The 22,213-nt window shown below is 42.1% G+C and overlaps 1 protein-coding gene across 7 annotated transcripts in view; it reads right to left on the minus strand.

Moving 5' to 3' along the window:
- The window catches only part of SLC25A13 (solute carrier family 25 member 13), a 228,256-nt gene that overhangs the window by 175,585 nt on the left and 30,458 nt on the right, over nt 1-22,213 (minus strand). For 4 of the 7 annotated variants that reach the window (XM_006061079.4, XM_045166352.1, XM_044946463.2 and 1 more), the window contains exon 3: nt 8,198-8,340. In XM_006061079.4, coding sequence (XP_006061141.3) covers nt 8,198-8,340 — 143 coding nt within the window. Of the gene's footprint in view, nt 1-4,408; nt 4,476-8,197; nt 8,341-9,803; nt 9,884-22,213 lie in introns of those variants that run through there. The other 3 variants (XM_044946462.2, XM_044946464.2, XM_025290876.3) reach the window with 3 other exon arrangements.

Here is a 22,213-nt window from a genome sequence, read left to right on the forward strand (position 1 = left end):
GAATCCCTCCTGATCTCCCCATCGGCATGAAGCCCCCAGGCTGTCTCCCACACCACGTCTCTGCAACATAACACCCATCACAACATCAATTCACATTTATTTGTGGTTCTCTGATGAACAGCTGTCTGTTCCACTAGATAAGAAGCACCCAGCAGGCAAGCACTCCTTTTCCCCCGACTCACCATGGCATCCTGCACACACAGAACAGCGCCAGGCAGAGAGATGAGGGTCTCAAACAGCTACTAAATGACTGAGTGGACAGCCCTCCGCAACAGGCTCATGGTGTGGAAGGCTGGCCAAGCCTCAGGAATCATTAAATTAGTGTCAAGAGGGCTCCAGAAGAATAAGATCCCTTTGCCAGAAAGCCTCTAAGTCCATGCAGTGCACAGGTGTTTATCTTCCATGCTGAAGTCTCCCCAACCCTAAACATAGCTGAAGCCTGCAGGAAGGGGCCATGCCTTCCGGAAAACAGTCCACAGCAGGGGTCTCTGCCCTGCCTGGAAAATGACTGGACCTATGAAAAGCTACTACTGAAAAAAAAAAGCTGTCAGCACTTCTCTGGTGGCTCAGTGGTAGAGAATCCGCCTGCCAGTGCAGGAGACATGGGTTTGATCCTTGCTCCAGGAAGATTCCGCCATGCCACAGAGCAACTACGCCCATGTGCCACAACTACCTAGTCTCAGTTCTAGAGCCTGGGAGCTGCAACTACCGAAGCCCATGAACCTACACAGCCTGTGCTCAGCAACAAGAGAAAACATCGCAACGAAAAGCCCATGCACTCTAACCAGAGAGTAGACCCCACTCTCTGCAACTAGAGAAGAGCCCATGCAGCAACAAAGAGCCAGCACAGCCAACAATAAATAATTTTTTTAAAAAACCTTTCCTCCTGTATTAGGCTGATTAGTCTCTGTTTCCTGAAAATTCTTTACAACTACACGCCTTGTAATTGGGAAAGGAGTACATCAAAGCTGTATATTGTCACAGCTTATTTATATTGTCTGCTTATTTAATTTACATGCAGAGTACATCATGCAAAATGCCAGGCTGGATGACTCACAAGCTGGAATCAAGATTGCCGAGACAAATATCAACAACCTCAGACATGGAGATGATATCACTCTAATGGCAGAAAGCAAAGAGGAACCAAAGAGCCCCTTGATGAAAGTGAAAAGAGAGTGAAAAAGTTGGCTTAAAACTCAACATACAAAAAACGAAGATCATGGCATCCAGTCCCATCACTTCGTGGCAAGTAGATGGGGAAACAATGGAAGCAGTGACAGACTTTCTTTTCTTGGGCTCCAAAATCACTGCAGATGGTGACTACAGCCATGAAATTAAAAGACACTTTCTCCTTGGAAGAAAAGCTATGACAAACCTAGACAGCGTATTAAAAAGCAGAGACATTACTTTGCCGACAAAGGTCCATATAGTCAAAGCTATGGTTTTTCCAGTAGTCATGTAGCAATGTGAGAGTTGGACCATAAAGAAGGCTGAGCACCAAAGAACTGATGCTTTCAAACTGTGGTGCTGGAGAAGACTCGAGAGCCCCTTGGACTGCAAGGAAATCAAACCAGTCAATAGTAAAGGAAATCCTGAATATTCATTGGAAGGACTGATGCTGAAGCTCCAATACTTTGGCCACCTGATGTGGAGAGCTGACTCCTTGGAAAAGACCCTGATGCTGGGAAAGACAGAAGGCAGGAGGAGAAGGGGACGACAGAAGATGAGATGGTTGGATGGCATCACAGACTCAATGGACATGAGTCTGAGCAAACTCACAGAGGTGGTGAAGGACAGAGACGCCTGGCATGCTGCAGTTCATCGAGCTGCAGAGAGTCGGACACAACTTAGCGACTGAACAACAACAAGCCTTCTAATTCCCCAAAGAAAATAGCTCTGTAAGGGGACTCATTTCCCAGGGCCGCTACACCAATGACCACAAAGGGGTGGCTTAGCACAGTAGGAATTTCTCCATCACAGTCCTGGAGACCAGATATCTGAAATCAAGGTGTCAGCAAAGCCATTCTCCATCCAAAGGGAGGTTCCACAGGGAAGAACCACTCCTTGCCTCCTCCATCTCCTGGTGGCCCCAGATGGCCCCTGGCTGTGGCCCTACCGCTGCAACCTCAGCCTCTGCGGTCACAATGCCACATGCCTCTGCAAGTGTTGTGTCATCTCTCTCTCTGCCTCTCATGTGGATGCTTGTGAAGGCATTTAAAGCACAGGTAATCCAGGGTCATCTCCTCAACAGCCCCAATTTAGCCACATCTGCAAAGACACGTTTCCCAAAACGTCACATTTCCAAACTCTGGGACTGCTATCTTGATATCTTCAGGGGGCCGTATGTCAGCTTCCAACAATGAGTAACCTAGGATTTGAACTAGATCTTCCATTTCCCAACACTCCTGGTCTTTTGTAACAAGAGGGGGCAAAAATCTTAGTAGATTTACCTAAGTTGAGTCAACAAATCGATGTGAAATGGAGGCCAGATATTGGACTAGACACTGGAGGTGGTAAATGTGCAGGGCCTGGCGCTCAGACTCAAGAAACCACAGCTAGAGGACCAATAATTAACTAAAAAGGAGTGTTTCACGTTATCATGACATCTGGACCACCAAAGCTGTCTTTATTTTTAAATCCTAAAGTTGTCCATCTATAAACAGCTTTCTAAATTTTAATAAAGTTATGCACTAATATTCCCTCAGGTCAGTCAAGCTAGGAGATCAGACCCCAAAAGAGTCAGGCTAGAGGAACGGCACCCCCTTCAGCGCTCCCATGCTGTTCTGTATGTGTGCTGCACTCTGTGGGCCACCATGGAGCTTCTGTCATGTAATTTTTTCAAGGAATAGTACTTGATTTAGGAGGATGATGTGTGATTTGTGAACCTGACAAATGCTATGATCCTAAAGAAAGGGAAAGGAACAGGGAATGCAGGCATTCACCATTTTACATTGAGAAGGGACCTATGATTAGATCTGTTTGTGAAGTAAATACTGTGGAGTTAGCTGTGTGCTGGGGGAGAAGGCAATGGCACCCCACTCCAGGGTTCTTGCCTGGAAAATCCCATGGACGGAGGATCCATGGGGTCACCAAGAGTCGGACACGGCTGATGTGGCTTGGTGGCGGCGGCAGCAGCAGCTGTGCGCTGGGGTTAGGGTTAGGGAAAATGGCGCGGGCACATGTGAATGGGCCTTGGACACTGGTCCTATGCTACGAGCTCAGTCAGCTTAAATACCAGACAAGTTCTTGTTCAGTTCAGTCCTTCTGGAAAGAACTGTAACAATACATATCACAGTGAGCTATAAAATATTCCTACCCTTATACCCAGGAATCCCTCTATTAAATCTAAGGAAGTAATTAAACAGATACCACATTAATGGCAGAAAGCAAAGAGGAACTAAAAGAGCCTCTTGATAAAGGTGAAAGAGGAGAGTGAAAAAGCTGGCTTAAAACTCAACATTCAAAAAAAGAAGATCACGGCATCTGGTACCATCAACTTCATGGCAAATAGATGAGGAAAATATGGAAACAGTGTCAGATTTCATTTTATTGGGCTCCATAATCAACGCAGATGGTGACTACAGCCACGAGATTAAAAGACACCTGCTCCTTGGAAGAAAAGCTATGACAAACCTAGACAGTGTATTAAAAAGCAGAGATATCACTTTGCCAACAAAGGTCTGTATAGTCAAAGCTATGGTTTTTCCAGTAGTCATGTATGGATGTGAGAGTTGGACTATAAAGGTGAGCGCTGAAGAATTGATGCTTCTGAACTATGGTGTTGGAGAGTCCCTTGGATAGCAAGGACATCACCAGTCAATCCTAAAGGAAATCAACCATGAATAGTCATTGGAAAGACTGGTGCTGAAGCTGAGGCTCCAATACTTTGGCAAACTAATGTGAAGAGACCATTCATTGGAAAAGACCCTGATGCTGTGAAAGATTGAGGGTAAGAGGAGAAGGGGGTGACAGAAGATGAGATGGTTGGATGGCATCACTGACTCAATGGACATGAGTTTGAGCAAACTCCAGGAGATAGCGAAGGACAGGGAGGCCTGGCGTGCTGCAGTTCATGAAGTAGCAAAAAGTCCAACATGACTTACCGATTGAACAGCAAATTAAACAGAAGGGGGAAATGCCACCTACATGAATATATTCACTCTAGTAGTATCTATTATAGAAAAGGAGAAACTGAAATAACTCTGTAAGGGCATGATTTCATAAAGTATGCTCTATTAATCTAATAGAAAATGATGAAGCTATCTAAAACTGTTCATATGAACAGTATATGGAAATATGAAAACTGATAAAGGCAGAAAGATTATAAAAGAGAATTAAAAATGAATTCAAATTTTGAAAAATGTTGATGCAGTATAAGTCACAGAATATACTGAAAAATACAAAATACCTTGGCAAGCTGAGATGGTTATGGGTGGTTGTTTTCCCTATTGAAACTGAACTAGTCACTGTTAACACTGAAAAGGAAGAAAGGAGAAGAAAAGAAAAAATTAGTCATAGGGTAAAGGATTGAGACTATCGAAAATTTTCCTTGTCACAGTAAAATGCTAACATTGAAGATAATACAAAATCAGAAAGAAAGTGTCAAGTTAAAGAGAATTGTGAGATGATGAGAGAAAAGGCCGCTCTGAACAGTGGGAAGGCCCAGGACTACAGCCAGACAGGCCTGGGTACCTTTAGGCAGCAAATTACTTGATCCCTTAGTTCTCATCTGGGAAACTAGGGAAAGAAAGCCAAGAATTTGTTATAAGCGCATGAGAAAATACATGTTATGTTACTTTATATATGTAAAACGTATGTTACATTGTTGGTGTGTAATGTAATCATGGTTATATTTTTTGAAGAGTATATGTAAAAAGAAATAGGAAAAGCCAGTGTGTTAATAGGAGTGGGATGAAAAGGAAGCCAAGTACATCAGCAGATACTACAGTCACATAAAATTAATGACTGTAAAAATATTTGTGTAACTAGGAATCAAAATGTTCCCCTAAAAAGATACAAATAGAAAAGAAGGGAAATTCCTGTAAGGTTAAATTTAAATAGGAACTATCATTATGAACTTTTGATTTTTTTTGTTTTTAAGTATATTTCCCAGCTCTTTCCACTGAAATGTCAGGGAGGCAGGAACAGTCCAGGAGCAATGAGTTAGTGCCCAGCCTCACGTCTCCAAGCACCAGTCCCAACCAGGAGGAACCTGGGCCTTTCTTTGAGAAAAGATCTCCTGGACAAGAGCAGGACAAATCCAAAGCCAGGCGGGTACACCTTATTTACCAAAAGCAAGGAACACTCAAAGGCTGAGGGTACAGGAGCCAGCTTGAAGGGACTCACACTGACCACACTGGAACAATCTGAATAATCAGAGAATTTAGTAATAGATTCTAATACATTGAGTTCAATGTAAATAAATCCATGAGTTTACAGTGATACAAAAATTAACAGAGAAAGAAAAGGGCTTGGAGGGGCGAAAACTTTTCCTTACCAAAGAATTCTAGACAATGAATGAGAAATAAAGAGTCAGAAAAAACACTGTTTTTTCAAACACCAATGTCATGCCTCATCCAGAAATGGGTCACCATGGATGTAATGCCTGGTCCACAAAAGGGTTGCCATGGATGTAATACCTGATCCAGAAAAGTGTCACTATGGATATAAGCCTGACCCAGAAAAGGATCACCATGGATGTAATAACTGACCCAGAAAAGGATCACCATGCATGCCTAAACTACTGGGCGAAAGGCTGCTGTGAAACAGGATATCCCCATGTTCTGAAAGTGCCTATTTCCTAATTACAAACCCAAAGTGGTTCTGTAGAATGGAAATATCAGGTGGACACCATCTGAACCAAGTGATCAAACTGAGTATCATCAATGCTGGGACAAGATGGTAGGAACTCTCCTAACCTGCACCCCAAAATTGATCATGAATCCAAGTCATAAGGAAGCAACCAGACAAGTCCAGAATGAGGGACTTTCAACAAAATAACTGGGCCTGGGTTCGAAGTCATGATAGAATAAAACAAGGATGTGTTGTTCTTTCTCCTGTTGACTGCAAGATACAGTTCTATTTTATATATAAAAAAATGTATATATGTGTATATATAAATGCTATTTTTATTACAGAAGTTTAGAGATGATAATGGTAGCATTTAAGTTTGAGTCTATTTTGGACAAATAAGCACTATGCTTTTCAAATGATTGGAAAATCAGTTTTATTTGCCTCTTTTTTTTTTAACGGTGGTTTGATTTTTTTTAAGTAAAAAATCACTAAACTTGATCAGTGGTTAAAAAAAAAAAAGGCAAGGATCTGTTCTAGATTAGAAGATATACAGCAACTAAATGTAATACAGGAAACCTGATTAGATGCTGGATTTGAAAAACAAAAGGCTATAATAAAGCATTTGAGGTGGGGGAGAGGTGAGTGGAGAGATCTGCCATATTTAAAATAGAGTGGATATTAGATATTTCACATGATTGCTAATCTATTGGATATTAGATATTTCACATGATTGTTAATCTTCCTAAGTATGATAATGGTTAAGAAGAATGCTCTTATTCAAAGTTAAACACTGAAGTATCTTGATGTCTGCAATTTATAGTTAACTGGTCCAGCCAAAAGAGGAAATTACCTGTGTGATGTGTAAAGAGTATATGTATGTTAAAACTAATTTTAAAAAGGCACACAGGTTTTAAAAATGTTAACAATCAATCCAGATGAAGGGTATCTATTAGACATTCACTGCATTCTTTCCATTTTCTATAGCTTAAAAAATTTTTTATCAAGTAAGAAAAAAAAATTGATCTTAAACATTCAGACAGCTAATTCATACTGCATGTGAACTTGGTCACATTTCTTCTGCACTTTATAAGCACAGAAGATGTGGAAGCAATCCAATCTGCCTCCCCCCGCCCCCCACCACCAAAATGTTTACTAGAATAAAGCTAAGTTCTGTGCAGCCGTTTAGCCTGAATGGACTAGTGTGAAATATACCTCCACCTCTCTCCCTGAATCTCCACAGATAGGCCCTGTGAGGGAAGAAACGCCTGCTCCTAAATGATATTTTCCTCCAAAGCAAAGAATCCCACCTTGGGAGGGATTATACAGGTTGTGGAAAACTCAAGTAGCCACCACTGGAACAGAGAAGGTATAATCTAGCAATCTGCCAGCATATGACAGGAAGTATAATTGCCAATTTCCTCCCCACTTGCTTCCCATCTGCAAGACTTTCACTTTAGCGGGAGCTGCCTTCATGCATGATGGAACTACAGATGTATAAGCAAGTAAGGAGAAGTATCAGTAAAACTGAGAGCATTCACGGTACATCAGGGAGTTTTCTTTGGTTGTACCTCAAACCCATGCATATGAAAAAACAGACACAGGACCAAAAGAGAAAGTTCAGAACAGAAGAACACCCCAGAAAGGCCCGTATCTAATCAATCAGAAGGGAGTGCTGGCAAGTGGCGAGGGCAGACAGCTGGGTTCACTACAGTTTACACAGAAAAGGCTAGTTCTGACAGATTATATTTGGTTATTAGGGAATATTGGGGCTCATATTACCAATATTTTGGAGCCCAAAATTCTGCGCTTATGGTAAAAATCAACTGCATTCTTACACAACTTAAGGATGACTCACTTTTTAAAAATGTAAACAGAAAATATTGGTAGAAGAAAAAAAAAAAAACCAAAGGCATTTTTGCAAAGTGTCCTATTTAATTTTAGGTGGTTCCATGTTTCTCTTCCCACTTGGGCAGAATGCCTTTCTTGGGGATTTGGAATCATTATTCTGTCTGTCAGATTTATAGCATTTAAACATATGGGACGTTTAAAAGTTCCTTGAGCAGAAAGATCATAGAAAAGTTATGTTCACAGACCTATGTTATAATTTTTACAGTTACCTTAAAACAAAATATACGACACACACTCAAGCACATCTTCACACCACTCAACTACAATAGCTGTGAAATTAAAAATAGTTGTTTAAACTATGTCAAGAAATCCAGATATAGAATCCCCAACTGGGATAAGAACACTGAAGGAACTGTTCAGGGCATCATTTCTAAAATAATGCATTAATTGTAATAAGGAGAAAAAATGTAGGACATTGGCTTCCTAATCATTAAAGAGACAGAAAGCTGTTTCACACAAAACAAAAACTAAATGAGGTAATCAAAAACAAACATACCCATCTTTAGTCTGATCCACCACACCACTTAAAAGTTCCACAGTCTTTGGATTAGGCTGGCTTTCTCCAAAAATGTTCAAATATCGGGTGACGAAGTCATTGGGAGACATGAAAAATTCACCATTTTTTTCAATGCTTGCATACTGTTTAAAAAAAAGAAAATATATTTTATTCTCAAATGTATATAATCAGATCAATATGTGAAAAAAGCTGAAAATATTCAATGGATAAAATATCTGATATAACAATATACTATTACAAGGACAATTATTTCCCATCATTCCAAGTAAAAAGCAAAAAGACATTGAGTTTGCCAAGTTTTATCTTTATACCAGAGGTTCTCAGCCTGACTGTCCAGCTTACAAACACCAAAGTCCCCAAATAGGCCATCTCTGTCTGTTACAATACCTGCCTTTCTCGGGTGAACTTCTCTAGCTCTGAGCTGCCGGTTTTCATTTTTCCCCACATGGGGCAGAAGTAGAAACTGGTATCTACTTGGGACAGGCCAGGGATGCTGCTAAATATCCCCAGTACACAGGCAGGATGCCCACCCCCTACCCCCCACCCATTTAGAGTCATCCAGACCAAATGTCAATCGTGCTGAGGGTGAGAAACCCGTGCTGACAGAAATTTGGAAAGACAAATTATATCTTGTTCTTTAGCAAAGACATACAGTTTTCTTTAAAAAAAAAAAAAAAAAGTATTATGAAATCATGAATGAAAACAACCTCATTCTTTTGCCCCTTTTCCCTGTTTCAAAAGCATCAATGATGGGAGAAAAAAAAAAAAAGAATGACAAAGAGGAGAAACTGGAAAGCTAACTGTTAACAGCAAAGCTTCTGTAAGACTTCATAGAAGCCGGTAAGAAATGCTGCTATGAATGTATAGAAAGTGTGGGGCACTGTGTTAGGTTTTTACATGCAATATCCCATTAGTCTTATGCAACCGCTCTACAAAGTAGGTGTTCCCATCCACATTTTAGAGATGCAGTGGCTAAATCTTGAATGGTAAACTAATTCACCCACATAGGCAGGGGTAGAAACAATATTGAAATCCAAGTACATCTGACTTCAACGTCTTCATCCTGCTTTTGCTCCAGAGCTCTTAAAAATTACATCTTTTTTTTTTTTTTAACTTGAGCCAAAGAAGAAATCGGGCCCCTATTTTAAAAAAGACCATAACCATTGAGAAGACTACGCGCCAAAGAATTGATGCTTTTCAACAGTGGTGTTGGAGAAGACTCTTGAAAGTCCCTTGGACTGCAAGGAGATCCAACCAGTCAGTCTTAAATAAAATCAGTCCTGAATATTCATTGAAAGGACTGATGCTGAAGCTCCAATACTTTGGCCACCTGAGGTGAAGAGCTGACTCATTAGAAAAGACCCTGATGCTGGGAAAGATTGAGGGCAGGAGAAGGGGATAACAGAGGATGAGATGGTTGGATGGCATCATGGACTCAATGGACATGAGTTTGAGCAAGTTCCGAGAGATGGTAAAGGACAGGGAAGCCAGGCGTGCTGCAGTCCATGGGGTCACAAAGAGTTGAACGTGACTGATCAACTGAACAACAAAATTAAAAAAAAAAAAAAATTTGTGTCCTTTATACCTTTACTATGTATGTTTGGATCATCCTTCTGTGTTAAGTCGTTACAGTGAATAAAGGCAGAGCTATAAGATCCTTTCCACCTGAAAATGGGGACAAAGGGTATCATGAGAGAGGAAAATGTGCATTTATTTCAGTTCCGTCTTCTCAAAATGCCTAACGTAGTAAGTCATAAAGAGATATTGATTGGTGAATAAACAATGAGAGAGTTCCAGGAAAAAGAATAAAAAAGAAACGCTTCTATGGTTAGTGTCCTCTCCATTCCAGAAGAGAAAGAGTAAGAATAAGGTGGTGTGTGCCGCTTTTACACAGCCTTCCCCCCGTTCACAAATTTGGAACCTGCACATCACTGTTCTGTAGAGGTGGGGGGCTGTGAGAATGCTGAGGACCAACTTGGGGGTCACACAGATACTTACAGACCAGGAGAGGGCCTCTTGATCTTTGGGATCAGTGTTTTGTGGGGAGATGAGGACCTCAAGCTACAAGAAGAACAGGGCTAGCTGGGTGACAGAAGCCACCGTGATGGGAGAGCACGGTGAACAGGGGTGCAGTGACAGTCAAACCCAGTTAAAACTGCTTTTGCAAGTCACTTGTGGGCTTCCTGGAGATGCAGATATAGAGAACCCCATGAACAGCACAGAGAACCCCATGAACAGCACAGAGAACCCCATGAACAGTAGAGAGAACAGACTTCTGGACAAAGAAGGGGACGGGCAAGGTGGAATGAACTGAGAGAGTAGAATTGCGACATATACAATACCATATGCAAACTTAGATGGCCAGTGGACATGTGCTGTATGATGCAGGAAGCTCAAATCTGGTGCTCTGTGACAACTGAAAGGGCGGAAAGGGAGGGGAGTGGGTGGAAGGGAGGTTCAAGAGGGAGGGGACACATGTATACCTATGGCTGACTCATATTGATGTATGGTAGAAACCAATAAAATACTGTGAAGCAATTATCTTCCAATTAAAAACAAACACATTACAAAAAAAGAATCTGCCTGCCTAACCCTAACCCTAATTGGGTTCAATCCCTGCTTCAGGAAGAGCCCACCCGATGCGGGCAACTAAGCCTATGCGCCACAACTACGGAGCCAGCGCTGCAGAGCCCACGGGCCCAACTGCTGGGCCCAGAAGCATCAATTACTGAAGCTCACGCAGCCACAGCCTGCGCTCCACAACAACAGAGGCCATCAAATGAGAAGCCCGTGCACCGCAACCAGAGAGAAGCTTCTGCTCGCTGCGATGAAGACCCAGCACATCCATAAATGAATATATAAATCTTAAAAAAAAAAAAAAAAAAGTCGCTTGTTCTTTCTACATTTTAGTCATTCCAAAGCAGGATCGGCTCTTGACTAGATACTCAGCTACAGGCTTTGGAGTTTCTCAGGTCTGGGATGCAAGCAGCTCTGCTACTGCCTCTAAAGGATCTCAGGTAAGTAACTAAAGCTTTCTGGGACTCTGGCTCCTCACCTGTAAAATGGGGATAAGGACACTACCTGTTCTTAAGGTGATGCTAGAAATAAATGAACAGTCATGAAATACACTGGGCACAATGCCATACACACAACAGGCATCTTAGAAATGTGTTAAATAAAAACCAACAATCTAGCACATTTCTGTTCAGTTCAGTCACTCAGTCGTGTCCGACTCTTTGCGACCCCATGAACTGCAGCACGCCAGGCCTCCTTGTCCATCACCAACTCCCGGAGTCCCCCCAGACCCATGTCCATCAAGTCAGTGATTCCATCCAACCATCTCACCCTCTGTTGTGCCATTCTCCTTTTGCCCTCCATCTTTCCCAGCATCAGGGTCTTTGCAAATGAGTCAGCTCTTCGCATGAGGTGGCCAAAATATTGGAGTTTCAGCTTTACATCAGTCCTTCCAGTGAACACCCAGGGCTGATCTCCTTTAGAATGGACTGGTTGGATCTCCTTGCAGTCCAAGGGACTCTCAAGAGTCTTCTCCAACACCACAGTGCAAAAGCATCAATTCTTCAGCGCTCAGCTTTCTTCACAGTCCAACTCTCACATCCATACATAACTTCTGGAAAAACCGTAGCCTTGACTAGACGGACCTTTGTTGGCAAAGTAGTGTCTCTGCTTTTTAACATGCTGTCTAGGTTGGTCATAACTTGCCTTCCAAGGAGTAAGCGACTGAACTGAACTGAAATGTGCTAGATTATTGGTTTTTATTTAACAATTTTTTGCACAGTACAAAAGAAAAGCTCAAAGATGGCCCAATAATCATACTATTCTTTAGTTAGTATTGAATTTGGCTTTTTGCAAACGTGGAAGAATTGTAATTTATTTTCCTAACTGAGGCAAAACAGGACTGAAATATAAAGGAAATGTCACTGTTAATTACAGCAATCCTATGATTTAGAATTATACCTATGTTTGCTTATAGTAGTGAATAATTCATTTATTTAAAAACACAATTTAACTCTCCTCTCACCAGTAGACATTATTATTACTGGATTATCTCCAATTTTTCTTATTTTTTTTAAAGCTAAAGTAACCAGCTTTGCATATAACATCTGTCCAAATTCCTGGCAATTTTCAAAGGCTAGACTCCCAGAGGAGAAATTGTTGAGTCAAAGGAGAGGATCTTTAAGGCTCTTGATACTTATTATCACACTGCTCTCCAGAAAGGATTGTACCAATTATACTCCCAACCAACAGCATGAGAACATGCCCTTTCCCCCTTTGTCTATCATATTTGCTGCAAATAGTTTGATATTTTTATATAATTGAGTCTGTCAATTTTTATCTGCTTTACAATTTCTTCCATTACTTCTAAGTTTAGAAACTATTATAATTCTTCATCACAAGACTACATATTCACCCACATTTTCTCTTAGCCTGTTTTGAACAGGTTTAGCTTTTCCCTTTAAGTTTCAATACATTATTGGTACTTTGTTTTCGATGTGGTTTGAGGTAGGGATCCTCCAACTTGAGTCTCTTCCACTTACTCTCTTGGTTGTCTCTCAGAAGGGAAGATCCTCTGGAGAAGGGAATGGCAACCCACTCCAGTACTCTTGTCTGGAGAATCCCACAGACAGAGGAGCCTGGAAGGCTACAGTCCATGGGGCCATGAAGAGCCAGACACAACTGAGCGACTAAACAACTCTTGGCTGTCCTAGGACCCCACACATCAAATCATTCCCCCTTCCCTCACCTTTAGGATGCCATAAAGGATGCCATAGGCTAAATTATCATATGGTTGGGACTTTCCTGGTGGTCCAGTGGTTAAGAATCCACCTTGCAATGCAAGAGACGCAGGCTCGATCCCTGGTAGGAGAACTAAGATCCCACATGTCGCACAGCAACTAAGCCAACATGTCACAACTAGAGAGCCTGTGCACCACAGCCAATGACATCCCACATGACACAACCAAGGTTTGGTGTTGGGCAACTAAGACCCTATGCGGGCAAATACACAAATACTTCCAAAAATTAGCATATGGTCACAAGGGAAAGGCTTGGCAAGGAAGTCCATCTCCTCCACAGTTCTGATCAATGGGCAATGCCTTCCTAAGTGAAGATGTACTCAGACCCAAGTCCATGGGAGGAATGCCAGGATGAGCTGACAGCTCCCGTCATCACTGCAGCAGGCAATGTTTCAGGACTAACCTTGGCAACTGACCCATCTACTCTTGCAAGATTACATGCACCTTAATTGCCATAACTAGAGGGAAAGCTCTGCCAGGACAGAATTTTTTTCCCCCTTTCTCACTGGTGTGTATCCTCGAGCTCTAGACTGTTACCTGGTAGAGAGGCAACATCTTCAATAAACATCTGACAAATGAATGTGGAATAAAAAAGACACTGCACTACTGGACTTCCCCAGTGGCACAGAATCCACTGCCAGTGCAGGGTTCGACTCCTGATCTGGGAAGATCCCACATGCCCCGGAACAACTAAGCCACGCGCCACAACTACTGAACCAGCGCTTCAGAGCCCTAGAGCCGCAACTAGTGAGCCCCTGTGCTGCGCCTACTGAAGTCCAGGTGCCTAGGGCCCAGGCTCCGCAACAAGAGAAGCCGCTGCAGTGAGAAGCCCGAGGGCCGCAATGAAGAGGAGTCCCCGCTCGCCTCAACCGGAGAAAGCTCTGGCAAAGCAACGGAGACCCAGTGCAGCCAAAAATAAATGAATGAACGGATACACAAAATAAGAACGCATTTCATTACGTTTTTTCTTACAAGCCTTCTTACAAGGCTAATCACTCTCTCAGTTTTCCCCAAATGATCTTTAGAATCATTATCAAGCTCCCAACCCCTAAAAGAAAACTTTCCACTGGAAAGGCAAAATAAAACTACAATGCAATAATACCACTACTCATACACAAGATAATTAAAAAGAAAAAAGCCAATGTTGGCAAAATATGGAGCAAATGCAACTGGCAAACCGCTTCAGAAAACTGCTTGGCAATGTCTACTGTAAATGAATGTACATGTAAGGACAGACCCAGCAATTTTACACCAGTGGGATTTTTCCCTTCCCATAATTTATTATTTCTCATTGGAACTTTTACTTTTTCACTTACAGATGACCCTTTAACACTTTTTGTAAGGTCAGTTTAGTATTGATGAACTCAGTTTCTGCCTGTCTGACCTCTTTGCTTGTCCTTCAAGTCTGAATGATAATCTTGCTAGATAGAGTATCCTGGATGGTAGGCTTTTCCCTCTTAGCACTTTAAAAGTATCATGCCATTCTCTTCTGGCCTGCAAAGTTTCTGCAGAAAAATCAACTGATAACCTTATGGCGGTTCCCTTGGATGTGACTTTGTTTTTTTCTTGCTGAAATTTAAAATTTTTTATTTTTTTAATATTTTAATTATGATGTATCTTGGCATGGGTTCCTTTGGGTTCACCTTGTTTGGAATCCTCTGTGCCTCCTGTACCTGGATATCTGTTTCCTCCTCCAGGTTTGGGACGTTTTCAGCCATAATTTCATCAAATACATTTTCTACTCTTTTCCCTTTCTGTGCCGTGCTAAGTCGCTTCAGTTGTGTCGGACTCTTTCTGACCCCATGGACCATAGCCCACCAGGCTCCTCTGTCCATGGGAGGCTCCAGGCAAGAACACTGGAGTGGGGTGCCATCCCTCCTGCAGGGGGATCTTCCTGCCCCAGGGATTGAACCCACGTCTCTTACGTACCCTGCATTGGCAGGTGGGTTCTTCACCACTAGCGCCACCTTTCTTTTCTGGGGCCACTATCATGCAAATGTTAGTACCTGTGATATTGTCCCGTAAGTCCCTTTAACCATCCTCAATTTTTAGAATTTGGAGGGAGGGGTAGTATAGTTCTTACTGGGCAATTTGCATTACTCTATCTTCAAGATCACTTATGTATTCTTTATCACCCAATCTCTTGTTCATATCCATGTATTTTTTCATCTCAGTTACTGTATTCTTCAGTGCGGCCAGCACTTTTCTAATATTATCTAGCTCTTAACAAAAATTCTGATTGTGTTCATCTATTCTTTCCCCAGTTCAATTAGGATTCTTATTACTAATGCTTTGAACTCTTTTATCAGGTAAATTACTTATCTGTGTTTCATTACGGTTTTTTCCCAGGGTTTTGTGTCGGGTTTTTTTTTCCTTATTCTTTCATTGGAAATATATTCCTGTCTTCTCATTTTGTTTAACATTCTCTGTCTTTATGAAACTGGGTGAAAATTTACCTCTCCTGCCCTTGAACGTGTGTCCTTGGAGCATTCCCAGCAGCTCTGGCAGGAGAAACACATCTCAAGCGAGCACGAGCTGTGTCTTCCCCAGGGTGAGCTGGAAGGAGGTGGGGCTGGAGCCCAGCCAGGAGCAAGCGTGGCGTCTCCTCTGCCCAGGGGCCATCACTGCCCCCTGGGGGTGGGAGCTGGGTTTCTCTTGGGTATGACAGCAGGCTCTGCCTCGGTCTGGGGCGTGGCCAGGGCCTGAGGGTCTAGGGCTGCATTTCTGTGTGGGTTTCACTTTCTCCCCCACATGTGCACCTTGTTAGAGGCTGGATGGGCTTGGGGCCAGAGGGGGCTGTGCCACAGCTCTAAGCTGCCCCACCCCCAGCAGCATTATTTTGGATAGCAACAAAAAACGGAAAATAACTCAAATGTCCACAGCAGAATGTTTCAATGAATTGTGGCAGTCACACAGTGGGATCAACTAACACCGACTACACGTGACAACACGGATGAATCTTACCAATAAAGCAACGGTGAAAGAAGCTAGACACAAGAATACATATTGTAAAAAAAAGAAAAAGGAGAACATAGTGTATTATTCATTTTATATAAAGTAGAAAACCAGGCAAAGCTAACACATGGTGACAGAAGTCAGATGACTAGCTCCCTCAGGAGGGGTGGGTATGGACTAGAAAGGGAGTCAGAGGGCTTCTGGTGATGGACAGGGAGGCCTGGCGTGCTGCAATTCATGGGGTCGCAAAGAGTCAGACACGACTGAGCGACTGAACTGAAGGATGCTGGTTACATGGATGGATTCACTTTATGAACATGCGTGGAGTTGTACACTTCTGATTGATGCACTTGATTTATTCCTCAATATAGTTTACAAATAAAAAATCTCAGGTCTTTTATCTGCCTTGTTTTTTCAGAGGTGATAAAACATCTCTTCAATACAAGGACATGTTAATATGGACACAAGAAACATAGTTTTCCTCAGTTTTAAAAAACACTGCATCACCAAGGCTTGGGTGTCTACTCTGATTAAAGATGTCAAAGATTCTTCCTTAGACTGATACACAGAGGAGTGGACTTGCAGCTACTCTACCTTTAAAATGTTATTTAATCCTTCTTCAGTAATAGATTTGATAAATGACCTGAAGCTTCTCTCCTTTACCATTTTTGGAAGTTCAATATGATTAAACACATATACTTATGAAATGAGAAGGCTTTTAGGATTCCTTGCATAACCTAGTAAAATACTAACTATGATGGTTAACTTTATGCATCAACTTGACTGGCCACCAGGTGCCCAGATGAAGCACCGTTTCTGGGTGTGTTTGTGAGGGTGTTTCTGATGAGACTGGCATTTGAATCTATGGACTCAGTAAACTGGACTTCCCTCCCCAGTATGGGTGGGCTTCATCCGACCCATTGAGAACGGAACAAAAGATGGAGGAAAGAATTCATCCTTTTTTCCCTGCCCCATTGCATACGCTGGGTCCTATCTTCTTTCTTCTCTGGCCCTCAGATCGAGATTTACATCATCAGCCACCCTGTTCTCAGGACTTCGGATGTGGTCTGAATTACAATCCAGCTTTTCCTGGGTCTCCAGCCTGCAGACAGTACCATCCTAGGACTTCTCGGCCTCCAAGATGGATGGTGTGAGCCAATTCCTCATAATAAACCTCACTAGATACGTACGTAGAGATGGAGCTCTCTCCTACTGGTTCTGTCTCTCTTAAGAACCCTGACTAATAAACCAAATGTCACCAGGAAGACATACCTCCACACCCAATGAATACGGTGGCAAAGGAAAGCAACGTGTCACTATACTATCCTCAGAAGCCAGGGGGCCTAACTGGCCTGCCCACTACTGGTGGAACAAAATAGTCTATCAACTGTGAACACGCCAGAACCATAATCACCAGTCACTCATTTTTGCCATAAACCATTCATGGCTGCAGGCTGAAGGGCAAATTCTTCTTGAGTGTGCTCCAGCCACTGAGAAATGCTTTGCACACCTGATCACTGTGTTTGACCATTCTTCCCCTGCTTCCCTGTTACACGGGTGGAATAAACTATTATACTTAAGAATTTGAAAAGGGATCAAATATTGTATGTTATTAAGGAACTACTATTAATTTCATTAAGTGCACAGTGATATATATTATGGCAACATATAATATTTACTAACATGTATTATGGCCATTTCTCAATAAGGAATCTTAAAATTATTAGGAGCTATATGAAGATAGCTAACTTACACTGAAATACATCAGTAAATATTATATGTGAAACTAATGTGACAAAAACTTAGTTAAATTAGGTGGTGGTTATGTGGGTATTTACTACTCTATTTTCTGTATATTTGTAAATTTTAATGAAAAGGCTTAAATGTCATTAGGTATCATGAATAGTCAACAAATACACTGTTGATGATAAAAAACACAAATTTAAAACAAGATACAATTTTTCAACGAGTTGTCAAAAGGCTTTTTATTGTTGCTGCTCAGTTTTTTTTAATAATCTGAGTTGACTTCACAATGTGGAAAAATGTAAACTTCCATACTCCCAACAAAAATGTGTATTGATGCAACCTTCTTGAAAGGCAGTCTGCCAAGAATCAAAAGCCTTGAAATGTTGTAAATCCACTCTTCAACAATTCCAAAACTTTTATAAATTTATCTAAGAAAATGCTAGCTATATGCAAAAATGTAGTTTCAGGGCTATTCATTTCAGTGTTGTTATGATAGCAAAGCAGAGAAGACAACTAAACATCCAATAATAGAGAGTGGCTAGATAAATTATGGTAAAACAGCCATATATAAGAGTATCATAGCAATAAAAAAAAGCAGAAATGCTTTCAATGATAGGAAAAGGTATTCATAATGTATTAGGTGAGGGAAAAAATGAATACCAAATAGTATTTTTCCTCCTGTTAAGGAAAAAAATTCTACTCATACACAGAGGCAGAGAAACAGGAAAATAGACATATGCATATATAAATAGATTTAAATAGATACATGTATATATATGGATAGATTTAAATATATATGGATCACAAGTTTCAGTTCTTTATACACATCTTTTTTTTAATTTTCAAAAAATATGAACTGTTGTGTCATAAGAAAAAAGGTTTTCAAAGAGGAAATTATTTTGCCAATTTTCCCTACAAAATCTTCTAAAAATATATATTATGCTTCTGTTGATGAATTATAATTATAAAACTCCAAATGCTATTCACTACATATTACTATCCCAATCTGTAATATGACCCGCTTCCCTTGTCTGGTCTTCCCGTCCTCCACATCTTACACTATAGTAAGGGATTTAGTTGCATCCAGCTCTATACTTCTAAACAGTAACTATCACCTCCTTCACTCTCACTTGAGCTAATGGCTGTCTCCTCAATTTCTGCATTCTTAATACTGGTACTTCCATGCCCCCAGGCTATATATCCAGTGGTCATATTTACTCCCTGTTCAAGATCAATCAATCCACTGTGAATATTCATTAGAAGGACTGATGCTGAAGCTCCAATACTTTGGGCACCCGATGTGAAGTGCCGACTTCATTAGAAAAGATCCTGATGCTGGGAAATGTTGAAGGCAGAAAAGAGAAGGGGACAATAGAGGACAAGATGGTTGGATGGCATCACTGACTCAATGGACATGAGTTTGAGCAAGCTCCAGGAGATGGTGAAGGACAGGGAAGCCTGGCGCGCTGCAGTCCATGGCATCACAGAGTCAGACACAACTGAGTGACTGAACAACATGATCATCCGTTACCCAAGATCAGGCATTTTCAATCAAACAGTCCTTCAAAATGTGTTAAGTTGCCCATTCTCCACTCTTCTGCTACCACAACCCTAACCAAGTTATTAGGGTTGCACACCGGGATTACACCCACAGCTGCCTAACCCATGGCCTTGCTGCACTAATCCAATCTCAGACCCATCCTCCAAGTCACTGGAGAACTCAGAAAACCTTCAATGGCTTCCTATTGTTTAGCAGAAATGCCAAACTCCCAATCATCTTTCTAATTTTGTCACCCACACCCTGTAAAACTTGGCAGACTCCTTCGGGCAGAGCTGAATTAAGTAAACATTTGAAGAATGAGCAAAAATCCTTCAATCTGGGGGAGGTTTGCTCCCAATGTGGTCCCTCCAATGTGGTCCTGGTTCCCAGAAGCCTCTGCTGCCCCCCTGGGTGCCTCCCCTCCACCCCCCGGCTCCCACGCATCCGCGGGGCTCCTCAAGTTCCCACTCCAAGGAGCCTTCTCTGACCTCTCCCCACCACAGGGACTGCTCCCTCCTCCATTTCCTGTGGCGTCTGCTTTAACCACACAAGTGACCCTTGACTGTGCTGACTTAGATACTTTTTTTTTTTACCTTCTGCATGCCTATAAATTTTGTCCCCTGTATAAAACCTGAACATCTCTAAATAAGACATGGATGTTGATTATACCTTTTTACACATCTCACTCACTGCAGAGTTCCATGGCATTTCATTTAAACTGTAAGCACTCAAATACTCACCTGTTTATTAACATGAGACAGCACGGAAAGTGTCAGGCAGAGAAAAAAACTTAGATTCCCAACACTTAGGTTGGAAACAAAGCTGACTACACCTAGACTTCAACTTCTACATCCAGACAAAACATTAACCGCCACATGTCACTAAAACAGCCTGCATAAAAAAAATTCAAACGCCTTAGGCTGGAGATGTTTTATGCCAAGTTCCACTCTGCCCACCATTCTAGCACCATTTCCCAAGCTTCTCTGCGCCAGGCCACCTCCATGCCTGGAGTTCTTTGCTTTTGCTTGCACTATTATTTCCTTTGTCTTGCTTTGCTCCACAATCCTCCACCTTCTCCATCTGATAAACAGCAGCTCAAATGTCACCACGGCCCAGCAACTGTAATGACCCTCTCTAGGAAGATATAATTAGCCCCACATCATCTTCTTGCTAATTAATACTATACAATGCCTATCAACCATATTATGTACTGTATAATGTATATCAACCATATTGTGGATTTTTTTCTTAAACACTCAGAGACACACAGTGAGATAGTTAAGGGCAGGAGCCATGATTAAATTCATCTTTATAACCCCAACATCTGACAGTAAGCAACTTCAGAAAAAGAACTGATTTTAACTCTTTTCAAAAAAAAACAAACAAACATAAATAAGCCAGAACAGGGCTCATTTTAGTCCTCCAGGAGCCCTCTCTCCTTATGTTTCGGTTCCATTAGGTCTCTCTGCTCGCCACAGCTGTCAACTCCATTACCAGCACATCTGGTCTCAAAAGAACAATGAAGCTTCCCTCCACCTCCCCTAAGCTACAGGAGTATCGCCTAACTAGTGTAGCAGAGAGGTTGGGATATTTATAAAGAAGAAAAGTCAGGAAAATGTCAGAAAAAAGGCAGCAAATAGTCAGGTTTACAGAGTGCTTGCTGCTGATCCACTCTTAGAACTAACAAGTCCAGGTGTACAGCAAAGTGATTCAGTTATTCATTGTCAATCAGCTATGCATGCTAAGTCCGACTCTTTGTGACCCCATGGACTGTAGCTTTCCAACTCCTCTGTCCAAGGGGTTCTCCAGGCACGAATACTGGAGTGGGTAGCCAGATCTTCCTCACCCAGGGACTTAACCTGCATCTTCTGCACTGCAAGCAGATTTTTTACAGCTGAGCCACCAGGGAAGCCCCTCAATCAACTATATGCTAATACAAAATGAAAATTTTAAAAATAAATAAATAAATGAACCACAATTTACTTAAGCAAAAAAAAAAAAAAAAAGAAAGCCCAGGCTCACTGGAGACGTGCCTGGCACAGCCTCCAAAGGCGCCTCGCTCCCTATTCTTCCCCCACAGCACCGTCTGCGGTAGAGAGTAAACAAGAGATCCTCAGCGTGCTGAGCCAAGGTGGATTTGCGTTGGTACCACACTACCCAAGCCTGATGAGATCACCCAAACCTCTGCCAGATCCACAATCCCTTCTAGAAACTGCTGATCACTTCTTTTCTTCAGGGACAGTTCCCCCCACATCATCCCATTGGACTCGTAAGTCATCTGGAATTGTCACTCAAAAGCCATTTAGTCCCAGCCACACCAAGGGAAGACAGCACTTCCTTTTTGGTCCCGAAGATTCCACCCCAGCCTTCAGGCCCACTGACACAGAAGCCCCACAGGCCACTCTCCAGAACTCTGCAGGGACTCCTACTCGCCCCTGGGTTTCCCTGGCCAATCCCACTTGCCTCCAGTAAAACTCCCCTGCGACTGCGATGCAGCCACTAGAAAAGATACCTCCTTCCATTGGTAGGTTCTTAACCCAGCCTCATCCGCTACCACATGGCCTCAAACTGTGGTCGCAGCTTCTACCTGGAGCCTTTCCACTGAATCACATCAAGAAGACCAATAAGGATCCAAGGAGCACCATCTACTGAGACCCTCTAAGTTGTTCCCATTTCCCGATGCCCACAGCTACTGTTGGCTTAGAAAACAGAAGTCACAGGTTCTGAGGTCCGAGAATGATCGTGACTCTGCCGACTCAATGTTAGGAGCTTCGTCCTTCTCTCTAGGCGCTTTAGCAGCCCACTCACAGGCTCTCCTGCAAGTGGTCTTCCAGAATTACATCATTAGAGTTTTACAACAAAAACCTTATAAACACACAGCCCAAAAACATCTATGGCTCCTTCATATACACCTCAGCCCCATTATGGGGGGCCCGACGT

The sequence above is a fragment of the Bubalus bubalis genome, chromosome 8, assembly GCF_019923935.1.
Source record: "Bubalus bubalis isolate 160015118507 breed Murrah chromosome 8, NDDB_SH_1, whole genome shotgun sequence".
In the NCBI taxonomy this organism is placed as follows: Eukaryota; Metazoa; Chordata; class Mammalia; order Artiodactyla; family Bovidae; genus Bubalus; species Bubalus bubalis.